General features: G+C 56.8%; 1 protein-coding gene across 1 annotated transcript in view; it reads right to left on the reverse strand.

Annotated features, from left to right (window-relative positions):
* The window catches only part of FAM20C (FAM20C golgi associated secretory pathway kinase), a 45,055-nt gene extending 30,735 nt beyond the window's left edge, over positions 1-14,320 (reverse strand). Inside the window, exons 1-3 of the mRNA XM_028091868.2 lie at positions 13,020-14,320; positions 10,982-11,160; positions 2,051-2,129 (exon numbers count right to left, since the gene is read on the reverse strand). Coding sequence (XP_027947669.1) covers positions 2,051-2,129; positions 10,982-11,160; positions 13,020-13,627 — 866 coding nt within the window. The 5' untranslated portion in view covers positions 13,628-14,320. The remainder of the gene's footprint in view (positions 1-2,050; positions 2,130-10,981; positions 11,161-13,019) is intronic.
* Positions 14,321-18,533: the final 4,213 nt, after the last annotated feature.

The raw sequence follows: 18,533 nt of genomic DNA on the forward strand, positions 1-18,533 counted from the left end.
TCACACAGGTAATCCCACGGAAGGACGGGAAGAGCACCCTTGTGGCATCGAGGGACTGGAAGTAGCCCTTCTGCCTCAGCTCCCCTGTGAGAGGCCACAACCTCTCAACTGTCTCCCCTCAACAGAGGGGCCAAAACCACAAAGAAGCCCAAGGAGGCTGGGAAGTTCCACGAGGAGCCCAGGCCCATCCCAGGCCTCATTTCCTTCCAGAATGTTGCACGGGGAGCCCTCACCCGCCCCCAGGCTGCATACCCTCCAGCTGTGTGGACCCCTCCCCAATCATCCCTCCTGAGTCGGGGGCTGCATGAACCACACTGGTTGTCCACACTCCTGCATCCAGCCATCTTCCTGAGACAGGCAAGCCCACCACAGCCCTGTTTCCTATACCGATTCTCCTGAAGGAGATGGGAACTTCCCTTTCTGCACAGACACAGGGAAGGGGGTGCCTGTGCTCACGGACCCCCGACAGCAACAGGGGTGGCTTCGCCGCGCCTCGGCGTGGGGCATTTGCACCAGATCCCGGCAGCCCGAGGCTTTCACTCTGTCCTGGTGTCCTTCATCTTGCCCACCTGCTCCGGGCAGCCCCAGATCACACACAGGCCAAGGGGACCCTCCGGGAAACCCCTGGCGGGACATCTGTCCCAAGGAAAGGGAGCAAGAGGCCCCAAAACACCCTGGACACAAAATCATACCTTCGGTCACAAGTTACAAACTAGCAGCTGTATTTTGTTTGGCCTCCAAGGTATTTGGAATGCTTCCCAATTAGTTACCATCATTTTTGAAATTTGAAAATTAAGCAGGAAAAGATAGTTGTATTTCTAGCTTATCCTGAAAACTGGGTATCAGGACCGATGGCCAAGATCTGGTGAACACAAGGCAGCTGCCCCTTCCGGTGGAGCCCAGGCCTGGCAGCTCGCAATCCGCCCGCCCCCAACCACCAGCATCAGGCTCACACAACTTGCATGGTCCTCGTGGGCACTTGGAGGTGCAACCCCCACTTTAAATGCAATGAACTCTGTCTTGCCAGTGCACAAACGGCCTTGTTGGGGTTAACAAGAGATGGAGGAGCCACCTTGGACCAAATGGGTGACCCAAGCCCCCGCACCATCAGAGTGGATATCAAAAACATGGATGCTCCCCGTGAACTTTCTCGGGTCGGCCTGGCTTTCATATACCCCTTCTCCACCATCCCACAAATGTTCATATGCCAATGAATGCCTTAATTGTTATTCTGGGAGCATGGTTTCCATTTTATGCAACAGGAAACTACAGTGGGTGGGGGTGGTCAATCCAGTCCACTGCGAGTTTTATAAATAAAGCTTTACTGACAGACACCCATGCCTGTTCACTTACATTTTGTTTGGCTGCTTTTGAGCTAGGACAGCAGACCTGAGTAGCTGAGACACAGACCATATGGCCTACAAAACTTAAAATACCTATCAGCTGGCCCTTTATAGAAAAAGTCTGCAGATCCCTGAGCTGTGCAGGAGAGGCAAAAGTCACCTCCTTTAGGAGCATTCTTTGGTGTCCATATCTGGGTTCCTTGTTTAAAACACTTATGCTCGCTGGGCACCTGGGTCAGTCGTTAAGCGTCTGCCTTCGGCTCAGGTCATGGTCCCGGGGTCCTGGGATCGAGCCCCGCATCGGGCTCCCTGCTCCGCAGGGGGCCTGCTTCTCCCTCTCCCACTCCCCCTGCTTGTGTTCCCTCTCCCGCTGTGTCTCTCTCTGTCAAATAAATAAATAAAATCTTTAAAAAAAAACAAACAAAAAAACCCACTTATGCTCGCTGGGGTAGGAATGATCTGCCACTGGATGAAGGTGGGGAGGGAGAGGACCGGGGAGGCCAGGGAGAGGAGGTGAGGGTGCAGGACCTCTGTGTTGCTCGCTTGCCTTGATGGGGAGAAAGCCCAGAGTGGTCACCCGCAGCTCACCCCAAAACACGTCTGGGAGGAAACACTGCGTTTTCCACCAGAAATTTGGTGCCTGTGCACTCTAGCACAGACCCATCTCTGCCCTTGGCACCCAGTCCCAACCAGCCCCCGGCACTTACTTCATGGGTTTGAACAGTGCTTGCCCATAATTCTGGAACGTCATGATGAGCTTGAGCTGCGTGCCCCCCGACTTCATGGCTGCAAGGGAGAGGGAAAGAGACACGGGGTCACTTGCTGCCCTCAGACTCCTCCCTCTGTGGGCTAGTGAGGCCAGCTCCCACTCTGGTCCCACGGCCCCACGTGGGCCTCTCGATGTGGCTGAGGGTGCCCATTCTGCCTGGGAAGTCTGGGGTTCCCAGCAATGATGCTGAGAAATACTCCCACCAGATATTTAGGTGCTGGGGCTGGGGGCAGAATCTCTCAGACAGTCTGACCCTCCCATAGGGAGTGGTCAGCCCTGGGCAGCAGAATAGCCAGGAGCCAGGTAGATGCTGTCCCCCAGTGCCTAGGGGGCTGGCTACAAGGATGGAAGGTGCTAAGGCAGTCATAGCAGATGACGGTGGCTTGGATGGCAGAGATGGGGAAAATGGAAGAATTAACAAATATTAGGCGGTCCAAGGAACCATTTAGTGGAGTAGGTGTGGGGCGTGGAGGGAAGAGAGGAACCTAGGTTGACTCTTGGATTCCAGTTGGGAGCAGTGGATGAATGGGGAGGAACGTGCATGGAAGTGAAGGTCAAGGCCAGGTGAGTAGGGATGACTGAGGGGTGCCATACGGGGGTGCGCCACACCGGGCGTGCGCCATACCGGGGGTGTTCCATACCAGGGGTGTGCCAAACTGGAGGTGCACCATACTGGAGGTGCACCACATTAGAGGGGCACCATGCTCGGGGGCTTTTGTATGAAGGAGCCCTGAGGCTGGAGTCTCTGCTCAGCTTCCTATGGCCGGGTGCCCTAGAAGGAGCCTCCACTCTCCCTCATCTTGGTTTCCCCCGTGTTAGTTGGGGCACGGAGGCCTGCCCAGCCTCCTTCATGGGGCTGTGGTGAAGGTCAGGACAAATAAGGACAATGCAGTGCTACAGGTCAACCACATCACATTACAAAGCAGGGCTGCTGTCACCATCAAGTGGGTAATGCTCGTGGAGCATCTAGAGTGGCGCAGGGCCCATGGCACATTCAAGACGGCAGACCGCCACAGGAGTGTGAAGAAGAACCAGGAGTTCTGAGCTCCCTGAATGTCTTCGGTGGCTTTCATGGCCTCTGTAAGGGCCCAGGTCCGGCCCCACTCCTGGGTTCCCAGCCCAGCCACTTGCTAGTTCCTTCCTCTGCAACGTCTGTGGCCAGGAGAGCCTGGCTGCCTTGGGAGCGCCCTGGTCTTGGGGTCCAGGAGGCGGAGCTGAAGGCACAGTTCCCCCAGACCCCGGTGTGTGACTTGGGTCTGTCTGACGCTCTCCCATCGTGAGCCCTCCGCAGGAAAACAAACCCCCCTCCTAATTCCACTTCCCTCCCAAACACTGGAAATAACCTAAAAATGCCCAATCCTGCGGGCAGAAGCACAATGCACGGGAATCCCACGTGAGGGAACACTAGGTAGCCCTCTTAACGGTACCAAAGACTCTCTAATGATGCAGCAAACCGCTCATTATTTTATTGTTAAACAAAGCAGCTTAGGAAGCATTTACACTCTGTGAGCTGCCTTCTTTGGAAGGTGTGTATGTAAGTGCATGGGAAAACCTGGATGCACAGTAAGAAGCTACAGCCCAGTGCTTACCCCCCAAGAGTAGAACCACAGATGATTTCAGTTTCCTTTTTTCCCTTATCTGTGCTTTCTAAATTTCAACAATGAACATTTATTACATTTTTAATAAGATGAAAACAGAAGTGATCATTAAGAAAATTAGTGGCCTGATTAAGCCCTATTCGGTATCCCCATTTCCATGTAATAACTGGGGTTACTGGATTTAATTATTCCTTCCCAGGCCAATCGGGGACAGCACATCAGCTCTTTCCAGGGCCTGTAATCCTGGTTTTCTTGAATAATAAATTATTATGCAAATCTGGTCAGTTTAGTCATTCTTGTTCTGGAAGTGAATCTCAATGCACTGCTGACCTGTGTTTTCCACTGCATTACCAGCTCCTCTCCACGGACCAAGCAAGTAACTAGAAATTAATGGGCCTTAGACTCCAAGGTGACTAAGAACTCTGGAAAGGCCAGGCTTTTGCTACCTGCCCTGGACACCACCTTTCTCTTGTCTGGGGACATGTGCCTTCCCACCAGGGTCCACCATTCACTCTGCCAAGCTGGGATAGACCGCTGGAAGACACTTGGAGTTCTGCTTGAAAATCAGGTATGGTCGGCAAAAACCCACATGCAAACTGCCTGAAGTCATGGCAAAGGCCAGGTGTTCGTCTGGGATGGGGGAGAGGCGGACGCCCCCACAAGTCTGTGCTTGGAGTGGGTGGCCCTGCTCTGCTGCTGCAGATGAGCCTGGGGAGATGGTCAGGGCTGAGGGCCCCGGTGGCAGAGCCGGGACACTAACCAGGCCTCGAGGAGGAGGGTGTGAGTTTGGGGTTTCTTCCTGAAGCCAGACTTGAGGAATCTTGCCCCCGCGTGTGGGAGAGAGGGGTGGGAGCAGAAGCAAACTTCCGAGAGAAGCCCAGGTGTGCAGCAAGGGCCCCATGTGAGAGGCGGTGGACGTGCCCTCGCCCGGTTGGGTCTCCATGTTTCTCAGGGGACAGAGGCCTGTCAAAACCTGGCCAACCTCAGCCCTGAGGGGCACCTGACTGAGCAGCAAGCCCACCGTGGGCTCGAGAACAGGCTAAGGCCAGGGTTGTCCTGGCACACATCCAGTGGCACGTCCCCAGAAGACACCCTGAACAAGCCCCATGGGCCACCACCTTCTCTCCATCCTCACGGCCCCACCCAAATCTGGGCCTTATTGCCATCAAATCACTAACACACGAGGGGCACCGAACTGGCAGCTTGGCTCAAGCCCCAGTGACGGCGCCTCTTGTACACACTCTCCTCTCCCCAGCTCGCCTCCCACGGGCATGTCCCACCACTCAGACCACGGATGTCAGCTCTGTCTTTCCTGCTATCCTCGAGAGCCATATCCCCCAGCTATGCATTAATATATGGTATGAATTAGCATTGACTAGTGATCATTAATGACATGCATCAGTAATTATACATGCTAATATACACTGACAGAACACCCTATACTTTATTCTAATGGTCGTGGATGCTATAAATTCCATGACCACTAAGACACTTGGACACTGTGGGGTTTTTCTGTCTTTCCCCAGAACACAGCCCCCCTCAGAAGAACCAGAACGGGAACTGCATCTCTTAGGACCCTCCTAGGAAGCATCCTCCCTGGGAGGAGAGAGATAGCCCTGAAAGGAAAAGGGGTGCCATCCTGGCCGGGGACCCCAACACTGCCACACCGAGGAGGCGTGAGTGGTGGGACACACAAGGCGCTGGGCTCTGCCTTTAGCTCATCCTGTGTCACACACCTCAGTGCCAGCAGGGACAAATGACCTGGGTCACTCAGCAAGTTGTTTCCCATGGAAACCAGGGTCAGCACCACCAGGTTCCCCATTTCTAACAAGAAACCTCAACCCATATTTTGGTGAGCCACCTCCTGACTTTTAAAGGAACTAATTCTACTGAAGAGATCGGTGGCCCACACAAACACACCCATGTGTAAGGCACTGCCAGGCCACCCGTGGGGGCCTCTGGGACTTGGGATCCATGTTTGTCCTTCGGGATCATGGTCAGGCAAGTGGCCTGAATACTTTCCCAGCCACTGCCTTGCTTTAAGGCCCAGGGTGGCTCAGATCTGAGGGATATGATGCCAGGAGCACTTAGGTCAGCTCTTCTTCCCTGCCCACCCCGCACGCCTCATCCCCTGGCAGGAGTGGGATCTAACCAGTGGCCTAGACCCCTGGGCGCCATGCAGAGCCCCTTTTCCTGCCCTTGGGCATCGAGGGAGAGCAGCATGCTGCGTGTCCACCTGTCCGTCATCGGTGGGCGCCCCGGGGCGGGCATTGAGGGGGCTGCTCTGAGTGAGGGGCTGAAGGAGGCTCTAAGGGCCAGGGTCCTCCTGCCCACTTGCTGTGAGACCCTGGCAGGCCTCCACCAAACTTCAGTCCCTCACATGCACGCCCAGGACACGTTGGAGCTATAACTGCCCCCAGTCTCCGCTGCTGCCCGCTGCGTAGCCAAGCTCTTTAAGATAGCTCACTTTTATTATGATAATTAAATTGACTTAAAAGAGAAAGTACAGCCCTGCCCCAGCTGGAAACCAGCACTCCCTGGAACTAGAAGGAATACCAGCGGAATACAGGCCTGTTGGATCCTGGAAGCCCCAGCTACTGTCTGCTCAAGATGGAGAAAGCAGGTGCCGGGGCATTTGCCTGGGCTTTTGTCCTTGATCTTGGACCAGATGGCTGGAAGGAAACCTGAGGAGGGGCTCAGCTATTTGCCACCTTCTGTGGTGCCTTGCCGGCAACCTTCCTTCGAGGTGGTCTGCATCCTTCCTCCCACATGACCTGAGGTGCTCCGGTGTATTGAGCATTTTCAGTTGTCAGTCTCCAGGTCAGAGAGCCAGGACCTGGAGACTGGGACCCACGGCAACCGCGCAGGGCAGGAGGGGGACTGTGACCTCTCTGGGGCTGGAACTGTCTTCCCAAGGAGCCCACCTCTGACCATTTAGACAGGGTGGCCCCCCAGGCCCTCAGGCAGCTGCCCACCCTGGGCTGCCCCAGCCGCAGCCTTTGTTCCTGGAAGCCAATTCGTCCTGGATCCTAGCTAGATCAATTAGCGCCCAGGACTTGGGTCCTGCGGAGCGGTCCTCCTTTGTTCAGGCACCCACCGCAGCTGTGTCCCAACCTGGATGGAGTAATGGTGGCGTCTTTCAGCCAGAGGCTGTCTGAACCCTCTCCATGGTAGTGTGACTTCTTTTCCTTTTTAAGCAATTCCAAGTACAGAGCAGTTAATTGTGTCATTTATTCTTTGCATCCGTAATTGTGCACGATAGCAATTTAATTATCACTGGCCCGAGCCGAAGGCGCTGCATGCCTGATTTCAAGCTGAATAGAGGTAGATAACGTCCCGAGCGTCTTTAAAGGCAGTGAACGGCCGTTACCAAGCAGCCAGGAGCCTGGCTATAAATAAATCTCTGTCGGCCACAGCAGCTGTACCGAAGGCCACACGTGCTTCATGAAGTGGATCAAGTGGTTCTGAACGGGGAGTGTTAATGGAACCCTTCCGACGGGAAGCTCTGGGAACCTTGCAGGAACCGTTCCCCATTCCAACAACGTTTCTGGGCTCGCATTTAATAGTGGATGCACACCTTGAAGATTAAAGGGACCACCACAGCTGGACAGCTAGGGAACAGAGATCTGAGCTGGGGGCAGGGACTCGTAAGGCACCCTCCCTCGCATCTTGGAGGTCTCAGTTTCCCTGTTTACAGAAGGGGTGTTGGAAGTGGGTTGGACCTCCAGCTCTTGAAACTTAGACACTTCCTTACCCCACCACAGTGGGTCAGTGTGACTTCTATGTCTCTCTCCCATTTCACACTCAGGAGGATGGCACGGCTGAACCTTGATGCTGAGTTAGGCCTGGGCTCCTATCAAGGGGCTGCCATCCAGGCTTCTCCACGAGAACCGATCAGTGCGGGAAGGTTGCCTGATGCATCCGGTGTGTCCTTCAAAGGCTGTGTCCAGCTCTGGGTCACAGCACTGCTAGGTGCAGGGGCTGCCTGCAGACACTTCCTAGCTAGGGCCTCCATTGCCAAACCTGCCCAGCTGGCTCTGCTAAGCCAAGGGCCCACCAGGGGCTGCTACCTCAAGCAGGGGGTTGGGGTCTCAGTCAAAACATCCAACTGGATGTCGGGGCAGACGTGGCCCAGAAAGCACGCATCTCCAAGGGATGCCTGCAGCCTGGCCCAGGGCCAGCCCCTCTCCTGCGGCTCCCTGTGGACCAGGGCCTTTTCACAAGCGTGAACTCACCTGGGAGCTCACCAAAGCAGCAGGGACAGTGGGGCCAAGTGCCGGCTGAGGCCTTCCACTGGCCTGTCCCGCACAGGTTGCTGTGGTCAAGGAGGCTCTGGCCTGCCCCTGAAACCCTTCCCCCACACAGACACCTATGGGCAGGGACACTGCTTAGGCTCTGTTTTTACCTCTCTCTTATTTACTCACTGAAGCCTCTCAATAGCCCAAGACATAGCTGTGTCCCAAACAGGTCCATGACCTTCATTAAAATCTCTGAAGACAGAAGTACTCATGGATTTCAAAAATTTCAGATGACAAAAGGCACAGGTAATGTGTATATCCCACATATTATGTAACAGCCCAAATGGGTCTGGGCAGAACCCCGTAATTTCCTCAGAGGAACATGTGAATATTCGCTCCAAGCGAGAAAAATAAGGATTTATAAATAGCTTTGTCAATTTAGGTTTTGTTCCCATATAAGTTCAGGTTGAGTCAGATTTTCCTGAACAAGTTACATTTGGATTTCAGATTGGCAAGCCAGAGATTACAGGCCCTAGGTTGGAACCCTCTTTCTAGAACCCACGTGAGAACCCGGAGCACTAGAGATTAATCCACTTGCCCAGAGTCACGCCAGGGCCAGACTCACACCACACACCGGATGCATCAGGCAACCTTCCCGCACTGATCGGGTACCGCACAGGGACTGGGAAGGACCAGCTCGGCCAGAGCAGTCTGGGAGTGGGTGACAGCAGCACAGACAGCCCACCGGAGACAGACGTGCGAAGACTCATTCCCACTCACACCACCAGGCACGACCATGGCAGAACCCTGGGGTAGGATCCCCAGGCACAGGCTCGGTCCACCGTGCTCAGGCAGCCTAGGCACCCCTGCCCCGGGCAGTCAGACCAAAGTGGGTGGGAGGCGCCTCCAGGCCAGGCCCCTGGGGGAAGAGGGAGGGGGGACGCCTAGGGTGGGCAATGTGCCTGCGAGCCCCAGCCGCCTGCCTTCTCTCTGTAGGTGCTCCCCGAGCTGCTGGGCCCTGTCCTCTGCACAGAGTGGCTGTCCAGGGAGAGCTGGAGGCTGTTTGTTCCCTGGGGGATATGGCGAGCTTGGCCAGCCTTCGAAATCCCAGCAGCCCTTCCTACACCCCAGACCCTGCACTTGAGTGGGGACGCTGCAAGCACACGGTGCAAAAAAGTGGTTAATATTTACAAGCTTGGTCATATGCACCATCTTATCAGAACACATGCAATGTACCTGAGCAGCCACAATCCCATTTGACAGATGGGGAAACCGAGGCAGAGGGGGGTGCCGCGGACAGCAGCAGAGCAGGATCTCTTAACATTGTACTTCCCTAAAACCATTTCTAATTTTTAAAACATTGTTCTCATTTTCCTAGAAAGCCCAGCACTCCATGCCCCCTTTTATGACAAATGCCTACACTTCATTTAAGCCCCTGGTCAGACGTCTTTTCTCATAGAAGGTGCTCCATACCCCTCCTTCTAGATGGAGGTCACCTCCTTTCTAAACCCTCCTAGATTCTATGTGAATAGTGTTCAAAGCATTTATTCTTCCTCATTGTGTGTCCGTTTCCTGCCCCCCCCCCCCGGCCCCGGGCCTCTCAGGTCAGCTGTAGCAGAATTCACCCGCAACCCACTACCCAGAAAGGGGCCTGAAGTGCAGGAGATGTCCGAGGAAATCTACTGAATGGGTGAACGAGTCGGTCAAGGCCCTGGATACCTCTTCAATGGCCTCGTCTACCCTCAGGAGTGAAAGGGGCACCCTGGACGTGGCTGTCCACAGGACAATCTCTGTCGTGCACACAGACTGCTTCCCAGCACCACCTGAAGCCTCTGACACCTGCAAGGGGCAGGAGAGAGGCTGAGCTTCTCACGGGGAGGGCCGAGGTCGGGCTGGGGTCTGGGGAGGTGCTCAGACTCCTCCTGTGCAGCCAGCTAAGAGAAGAAACACCAGCTTTTTCCTGCGCGATCCCTTTCACAAAGGTGAGCAATCACATGCTAGAGAAAAGCTACACAGCAAGGCAGATGCCCAGCAAACAGCTCAGTACTGGGCAGAAAGAGCCAAAAACAGCCCTTAAAGACCTCTGGAAAACCCACTTGTCACCCTCACTCCCTTGTGTCATCAGCTGGACGGACCCCCAGGATACCGGGCCCCTTTCAGCCTCGGTGTTGCTTAGGGGCACACCAAGAAGACAGTGTCTGGAACTGCCTACTCCACAGCACTGGGTGGGGACCGACACCCACGTTGCTCCCAACTGGCCCTCCCTCCACCCCTTCCCAGCTGTGTGTCCCCAGGCTAGCTTCCTGCAAAGCCCCCAGGACTGTTTTTTCCACCCCAGGGCCTCAGCCCATCCCTCACCGCCCCTCGGAGCCACTAGTGACTAATGCGGACCTTCACAAACAATGGCCTCCAGGCCTGGGGACGGTGGCAGCAAACCGCCATGCTGCTCCTGACACATTTCCCTGAAATCAGTAATTGGATGCCTTTTTTTGTCCTGAAATTCAGCAGATCCCAGAGTATTCAGCCATGTTGCCTCTGAATTACTAAGCGTATGGGCCTCCACCCGAGACAGAGCTGAGCCCTGGTCACTCCCTGGGCACAGGAAATGGCAGGAGCACCTGGCAGAGCTCTGGTGCAAAGCTGGTCTCTGAGCTCAGCCCTGGGTCTCCCTGCTGCGTTGAGGGAGGGGGCCCAGCCATCAGGGGCGCATGCCCCTTCTTTACCCTGTAGCCTAGAAAGTGCCCCTCCTCAGGTGGGTAAGCAGAATGCCACAGGAACGGCTGTGCGGCACCCCTCCCTCCCTCGCTAGCCTTGCGAAAGCAGGCGGTAGCCCCGGAACCACTGACGGCATCGAGGGTGTCCCTCCTCTCCCTTCGAGGCCCTGCAAGCTTGTCCCTCGAGAAGGCTGCCCGTATCAATCACTCCAGGAAGTAAGGTTCCAGCAAGGAGCAACGGCTTCCCAGCTCTCCTGCAAAGGAAAGCCAAGCCCCCAGCACACCTGACCCCGTCGGAAGGCTCAGGGAGGGCACCTACCGACACTGGTTATCTTCTGAGCACTGAGGTCACGCAGGAGGGCTTCGATTGCTGGGTTATGTCTGGAGTAGAGCTCATACCGGTTAATGCCGATGTGGAACTTAAGCCAGTTGGGGTAGGAGTCCACTGCCACCTCCCCCGTGGGCAAGAATTCGTCATTTTCAGCACCTTCACGTGGCCTACAGAAAATGAAGGGGACCCGGAGTCAGCAGGGAAAGAAGGGAGTGGAAAAACTGCGTGAATACCAACTTGGCGTTGGTGCCAATGCCAAGGTTTTAACTTTGGATCCAAACAAATGCAGATTTGTTCAAAGATGCCTCTGCCCAAACAGGACTTTGCGGACTTCTCCTGTGGCTGTTGTTGTACTAACTAATAACATATCTAAACTGTAATTCTTACTTACCCTCAGGAGACGCCCAGACAGCTCTAACTAAATCAAGACCAAGCCCAGAACTTCAGTGCCAGGCCCTACCGAGCCTGTCCTGGGGTCACGAAAACAGCCCGGCAAGTGTGACGTCAGCTTGGGGTATGAGAGGCTGTCAGCTCTTCCTGGGGACAGACAAGCGAGCCTTCTTTGACCACAAATTGTGTGCACATCAGAGACACATCCTGCCTGTCAGAAACCTTCCCTGGGCACTCTGCTTTGGTTCCAGCAACCAAGGGTAGAAATGATGCAAGAAGCTAAATTTGATTTTAATGAGAGCAGTCCTGGGTGGGGAGAGAGGAAAGAGGCAGGCACTCACTCCTGCGGAGGCCCGACGTGAGGACCTGCTGCCCATGTGGCCTGTCCTTACATCTCTGGAGTCAAGGGGCCAGTCTGCGGGAGGACAGAGCCTATCTGCTGCTGGGCTGGAGGGAAAGTGGAATTTGTCTTAGCTCTAACACACCTGCAAATGAGGCCCTTCTGGCCCCAAGCCCTGTCCCACCAGGGCCACAGCAATGACCCCACAGTCCTGGGCTCTGTCCTTCCTGTGAAGAGCCCCAAGCCTGGGCCACTGCTCTGATTCTCAAGTTTCTGAGCATTTCCTTGAACCTGGCCAGCAGAAAAAGCTCAGATGCCACCAAACACCGTGGTGTATTTAGACAGAAAAGCCTGGGCCTAGTCAAATTTCAGGGTAGAAAGGGTTTGTATAAGATGTTGTGGGAAGCCGCCTCCCACCCCCCCCCACCCCCGAGTTGCTTGGGTAGCTATTTATTCTGGCCTTGCTGCTAGTTAATATTTCACTACTCCAGGCTGCAGAATCTGCTTATTCTGAACTGTGTGGCCGTGGAGGGCCTGGGGGGAAGGGTTTAAACCGGCACAGCTTAAGGAGATGCTCCTGAGGATGCTTCTCACCTTTTATGAAGCTGTCACCCAACGGGGCTGGCAGCATTCCAAGGGCAGCTGCTGTTTGCACCCCAGCTGGGAGAACCCTTTTGTTATGCCTCATTGGGGCCAGCACGCCCCTCTGCTAATTTTGTTCTCAGCAACTGGCTTACAAGGCTCATTAGGCTTCTGCAGACTTTCCTGATGTGTCCACTGGAGAAATGTTGCCGGGTATCTGAAAGCTCGGTGGCCAGCAGCTCCCCAGGGAAAGGTTAGGGGCAGTCTCTCTCATTCACTCCTTTGCTGGCTGGTGCATGCATTGCCTGACTTAGTTTCCAGAGCCAGCGACCTGGACCTCGCAGGCCAGCACTGCTCTCTTATAGAGTCAGCACTGACCCTCCCTCGACTCCACAGGGAGTAGCTCCCAAACCACCCAGCAGCCCTTCTCAAGGAGGCAGTCATTCTGGAGACAAAGGCACTGCCCTGAGCAAGAGGCAGCATCCTCTCCTGCCTCACAAAGCTCCCCTGGGGGGGGGGGAGGGGGCGTGGGGGTTGGGAACTCTGCCATGGGGGGGGTCCATGCCCCCTGGGGGTTCCCGAGCCCCTGGGCCTCTTTAAACAATGCCTGGGATGTGCAAGGGCATTTCCTGTGAAGGGGAGCACAGGTTGATGGCTGCTTGAGGGTTTGGGGCCTGGCAGCACCCACCCTGAGCTGCCTCTCGCCTCACTCACCAGTCAGGATTCTCAGCTGCCGCCTTGGGGTTGAACCTGATGTCGCTGTTCACATTGAAGAGGACGTCGTCCTCCGACAGCGGTGGAACCGACACCTGGTAGAGTGGGTGTTCAAAGAGCCTAGCCAGGAGAGAGCTGTCCCCGCTCGGGCCAGGGGGCGGCGCCGACCGACGGGGTCCGGGATCTCCGAGCAGTGGCCGGTGCGCGGGATCGCGGGCCCGGGGACTGCCGGGTTCCTGCCCCTGCAAGGCGCCTTCGGCCGGTTCGGCTGCGGCCGGCAGTTTCTCCAGCGAGTGGGATGTGAGGTTGGAGGAAGGGTCGGAGCTAAAGTCCTGCAGGATACGCAGCGTGTGTTTGTTGGGCCAGCCTGCGTCGCCGGCCGCGGACGAGGCGGCCGGGGGCTCCCCCGGGCGGCCCCGCGCCTTGGCCCAGCCAGGCGCCGCCGCCTCGACCGCGGGTTGCGCGCACGAGCAACCGGGTTCCCCCGAGGGCCGCACGGCGCGCCGCTCCAGTTTGGGCAGCAAGTCCAGCACGATGTGCAGCGCGCAAGCCACCAGGAACACCATCAGGATGAGCACGCGGAACCTGCGCACCAGGATCATCTTCATGGCCGCGCCGGCGAGCGCGGCCTGGGCTCCGGGCGACCTCCTAGAGCGCGCTCCGCCCGTGCCCCAGCTAGTCTTGGCTTGGCACGAACGCAGTGCCGAGGCACAGGTCAAGGTCCATCTGGCGTCGGACAGCTACCAGCTCCAGGGCTGTCCCCCGGCCCGCACCACGTGTAGGGCGCCCACCGCCAAAGAGCCCGCTCGCCGGGCCATCTCGGGGCCGTTCCCTCTCGCCTCTCCGGAGTGGCCGCGCCCTCAGCGGCCGGGCCTAGCGGCCCTCGTCCGCGGAGCCGGGTGCGCAGCCGGGTGAGGCCCCGCGCACTCAGCGGCCGGCTGGTGGTCTCTGCGCTCATCCGGCGCGCAGGGGCCCGACGCTGCGGCCCATCTAGGCCAGGGCGCGGCTGCCTGGGGGTGGCGGTGGAGATGGCGCGGCGCGGCGCAGTCCTCTCCGCGGCTCCGTGGGCCGCGCCAGGCGCCGGGCTGGCCAGGCGGAGAAGGGGCGGCTCCTTCGAGCAAGGCTCGTCTCTCTCACGCTGCGGTCCGGAGGCGGGGACCTGGAGGGGGAGCAGGGCGCTGGGCCGCGGGGACAAGGAGGGGGCGGGTACGGGGTTGGGGGGCGCACGGCGCGGCCGGGGAGGTCTCCGGGCAGGTGCAGCGGCCGTCCCCCGAGCGCAGCGGCCGAGCCTCTCGGCGCCCCGCGCCCGGGCCGGCAGATATCTGAGAGCCGCGGAGCCGCCCCCCGCGTCAGCGCCCGCAGATTGGCGGAGACGCAGCCCCGCGAGTCACGGCCAGGCCCGAGCCGACTCCGCTCCTTCTCCTTTCTCCTCCCCTCGGCCGCGCCCCGCGTTGCTTCTGCAGCTCTGGGCCCGCTAAGGAGAGGGCGCCTTCTTTCCTCGGTGGCCGAGCGAAGACGGAGAGACCCGAGAGACGAAGGCCGGGGGGCTCGGGCGCGGCGAGCCGGCTCCTGCAGCACCGGGAGCGCGCGCGGGCGATGTCTAGGGGGGCTCTCCGGCCAGGCCGCCGTACGTAGGACCTCCGCCCGCCCGGGGCCGGCCGCCGCCAGCTGCAGCCTCCAGGCTCCTCCCCAGATGAGCCGAGGGCCAGAGCCCAGGCCAAATCCCTCCCCGGAGCCGCTGGGCGTCTGCGCCGCCGGATGAGCTCCCCGCCGGGTGGCGATCTTGTGCCCCCCGCCCCCCGCCTCGGGAGGCCCCCCGCGCGCCCCGGGACGACGGGGCGCCGCCGCCGGAAAGACGAGAGGAGCTCAGTATTTCGCCCGAATAGCAAATCCGGAGGGGATGCCAGAGCAGCTCCTGCACCCGGCTGGGGGGCCCCACCCCACCCCAAGGGGACACGCCTGCGCCTTAACTCTGATGGCGCGAGCGCCCCCGTGCTAGGATACGCTTGGCACAGAGAGGTACCTGGTGTTTGCGGAGGCCGCACCTCCCAGGCTTTTGAGTGTGTGTGCGTGTGCGTGTGCGTGTGCGTGTGTGTGTGTGTGTGTCTCATTTGCTTCTCTAGATATGGAAAATCAGCCACCCAGACCCAGGGGCGTGGCCCTTCTACGTGGCCTCTTCCGTCTTTTGGGCCCACACAACTTCTGGGCCCCCAGCCCCCAATAGGGAATATTAATGTGGACGTCAGTCTAAAGTCCTGGTGAGAAGGGTTAAGTGAACCTGGCCGGGGAAGGCAGTCCAAACATACCCATCGCCAAGCAAACAGGCTGTCTGCCCCATGCCCTCCAGGCGCTGCAAATTGTTTTCAGCCTCTGGCAGGACTGAGAGGGAAAGCAGTCTCTGGTGGGGGGCCTAGGAGGGAGCCCCTGCTTTCATGTCCACTTTCTGTGCTGCCTGGGCATCTCACTGCACTCTCTGGACTTCAGTTCCCTCCTCATCCCTGAGACTCAGTATTGAATCTCCAGGTCTGGCCCAGGCCCTAACATGCAGTAGGCATCCACTAGATGCTTGGTGAAGGAGAGGAGTCCCAGCCCAGCTGGTCAGTGAAGTAAGGGTCTCTGAAGCCATTGGAAGTAAATGAAATGGTCACCGGGCCCTTCTGGAGTTGGAGCTGGAGGTTGGAGGGGGCAGGGTGTGAAGGTGGGTCTGACCTGGAGATGGAGCTCCCCTCCCTCCCACACTGCACCATTTGTGTGCAGAAGAGGTAACTGGGCAAAGTTACCCAGAGAGGCCAAGGAGATGATGTCCAAGCAGAGATGGAGGTTGGTGAGTAAGCCCCTCCCCCTTCCACTGGGGGAGCAGAACCATGAGCCCCACAATATCTCCCTTGGCCTTGGGGTTCTGCAGTCTCTGGCCCCCTCAGCCCTTCCCTGGCCTGTGTCCTCAGGGTGGCCGTGGGGTGACCTGACCCCATGAATCATAGACATCATGTAGGGGGCCTCACTGGGGCTCACAGGGCACTTATTCCTGCCCCTCCCCCGATGGATTCCTCGGGGATCTGAGGTGTTAGTTGGACTCCTGTTCACCATTGGATGGCTCTCTTGCCTAGGTCTTGGTTCACCTCAACCACCACCTTGAAGAGGCATTGTCTCGCTGACCAGATGGTTTTGAAGTATCCTCACCCCCTTTCCTCAATCTCTGACTACTCTATTTTCCTAGCAACACCCGCCACTATCTGGAGTTAACATCTTCTGTTCTTGTTTATGGCTTGTCTCCCCTAAAATGCATATGCCCCACTATGTAGGAGCCTCCCACCGTGCCTTGTTCACAGCTCTGCCCTGGTGCAGAGCAGGGGCTCAGAGCAGACCACAAGCCACCATCCAACTCAAGGTCAGGCCTTAGCAGGCTTAGGTACACACAGGAAATGGCCTTTGAAAAGAGCACGTGCTACAGGGACGGAGCATGAAAACCCTTGGCCAGATTTTTCTGCCGGGTCCCTTTATACTGTGCTCTGAGGAGTAATTTGATTTGGTTCAATCCATTCATCCATGGAAATCACAAAAATACTGGGCTGCAGTGGTGGGGACGGCGTTCCCTGGTGGATTGTGGAGGGAGGGGTTTTCCAGGCAGAGAGGGAGCAAGCAGCCTGGGTACAGGATGTAGATGTAAGGTCTTTTTGGGTTCTTTGTGGCTGGGTCCCTGGGGACAGGCAGCATGGGGAGGCGCCGCTTGCTCTAAAGTGCTTAGGGCAGCAGAGAAGTCTGCTGGTCACTCCTCAGTCCTGGTTAAAGCACAGCGGAGGCGAGCCTCTCACCCTAAACCTCCCCTGGGTGTGCGAAGCCACCAGCTGGCCTGGCTGAGAAGCCGCCATTAATACAGGGCTCCTTTAGGTGACCGGAGGTGAGGCCCAGGAAGAGCGGCAGTGTAGGAGACGCATAATGGTGACTGTTGAGTGAGGGATGGAGGAGCCAGGACAGCATCATCTGTGACATGGAGCCCCCACCTCAAGGACGAGGGTGGGGAAGACCCTTGGGGTTTGCACAACCGGGTGAGGAGGCAGAGCTGCTGGAGAAAGACTGTCCTGGGAGCTGCAGGCCTATCAGCGGAAGATGACTGGTTTTCCTGGCCAAATGGCTGGAGAACATTCCAGAAGGGCCCAGGAGGGAGGCCCAGAGGGACCCACCCACTAAGTCCTGGCACCTACATGTCTCAGACCCTTCGATGTTTTCCTAAGGATTACTCATCCAGGACCCAGCAGGGAGGCTTCTGGGGCGGTTGACCACAGGCCAGCCTTGACCACAGGCTATTCTGGGAGCTGGGGGTGGACAGGCAGCAGGGAGGAGGAGCAGGTCGTGGTCTTCACGGCGCACCTGTGTCCAGGCATCGTGGGGTGTGCACTTTTAACCCTTGTCTGCTAGCACCAGAGAAAGTGGAACTGGACTTGGCGGGCAGGGGTGATGGGGTAACAGGCCTGGCTAGCAGAACTTCCCAGGAGAGATTGGCCCCCCGGGAGAAGATGAGTTGAGACCACTGTCCTCTGTGCTGGCTTTGAGGGACTCCTGGGGTGACTTGGAACAGGGGGAGTGGGGAAGCATTCAGTGGACAAGGTGGGGCCTCTGGCTCATTCATTCCTCAGCCACAAGGCCATAGCCTGAGGGGTCTTTGAAAAATAGAGCTTCTTTGTTCTAATTTAAAGCAACAGGTCAAAAAGCCAAAAATGAACAAATAACACAATAAAAAACTTGACTTTATTTTGGACATTTTGGATTGCTCAAATGCATGATTTATATTCTATCATTCACAAAGAGCCACAAAACTGACCATCTTTTGACCATAAGGGAAATGTTAAGAAATTGCAAAAGCGGTTAATCTACAGTCTGGTCACTGTGTGTGCATATACACATTCCTGCAGAAACACGCATACATGCTCTTCAGTCTGTTCATTGAACACAACACAGTTTAATAAAAACAAGAGCTAAGCTTTAAAACTATTTCTACCTGGAAATTAATACCACAAATAAAAACTCATATATATAATTTGGGGGTCATGAAGGAAAGCAGAAGGGAAATGACACACTATTTAAAAATGAAAGCAAATGAGAACAGCACCCAATAAAACGTTCAGGAGGCCACCAGAGGGGCGCTCAGAGGGAAGTTGGGGTGATGACCCCACTCACTAGAACACAATAATGACCACACGTATGTGAACTGAGGTTTTGGTCCAAGAAACTAAAAGAAGAGCAATTTTAAAAGTCCCAAGTAAAGAAGGGACGAATTAACGCAGAACAAACCAAAAGCAAATGCATTAGAAAGTGAGCAGTGCTGGAGGTGGCTAGGAAGGCCAGCAGGAGAGCCAGTGAACAGAGGCCAGAGCGAGGGACAGAAGGGGATGCAGATGAGGGCTCTGGAGGGAGGCGCAGGGCTGTGAGGGGGACAGGCTTGGAAGTCCCTGACGGGGGAGATGGTGCCACAAGATCAGCTTGATGCAAACCGAAGAGGCGTTTTTGAAGAAGAGT

This window comes from Eumetopias jubatus, unplaced genomic scaffold, assembly GCF_037043125.1.
Source record: "Eumetopias jubatus isolate StellerSeaLion01/CBP00866 unplaced genomic scaffold, mEumJub1_p1.0 scaffold_12, whole genome shotgun sequence".
In the NCBI taxonomy this organism is placed as follows: domain Eukaryota; kingdom Metazoa; phylum Chordata; class Mammalia; order Carnivora; family Otariidae; genus Eumetopias; species Eumetopias jubatus.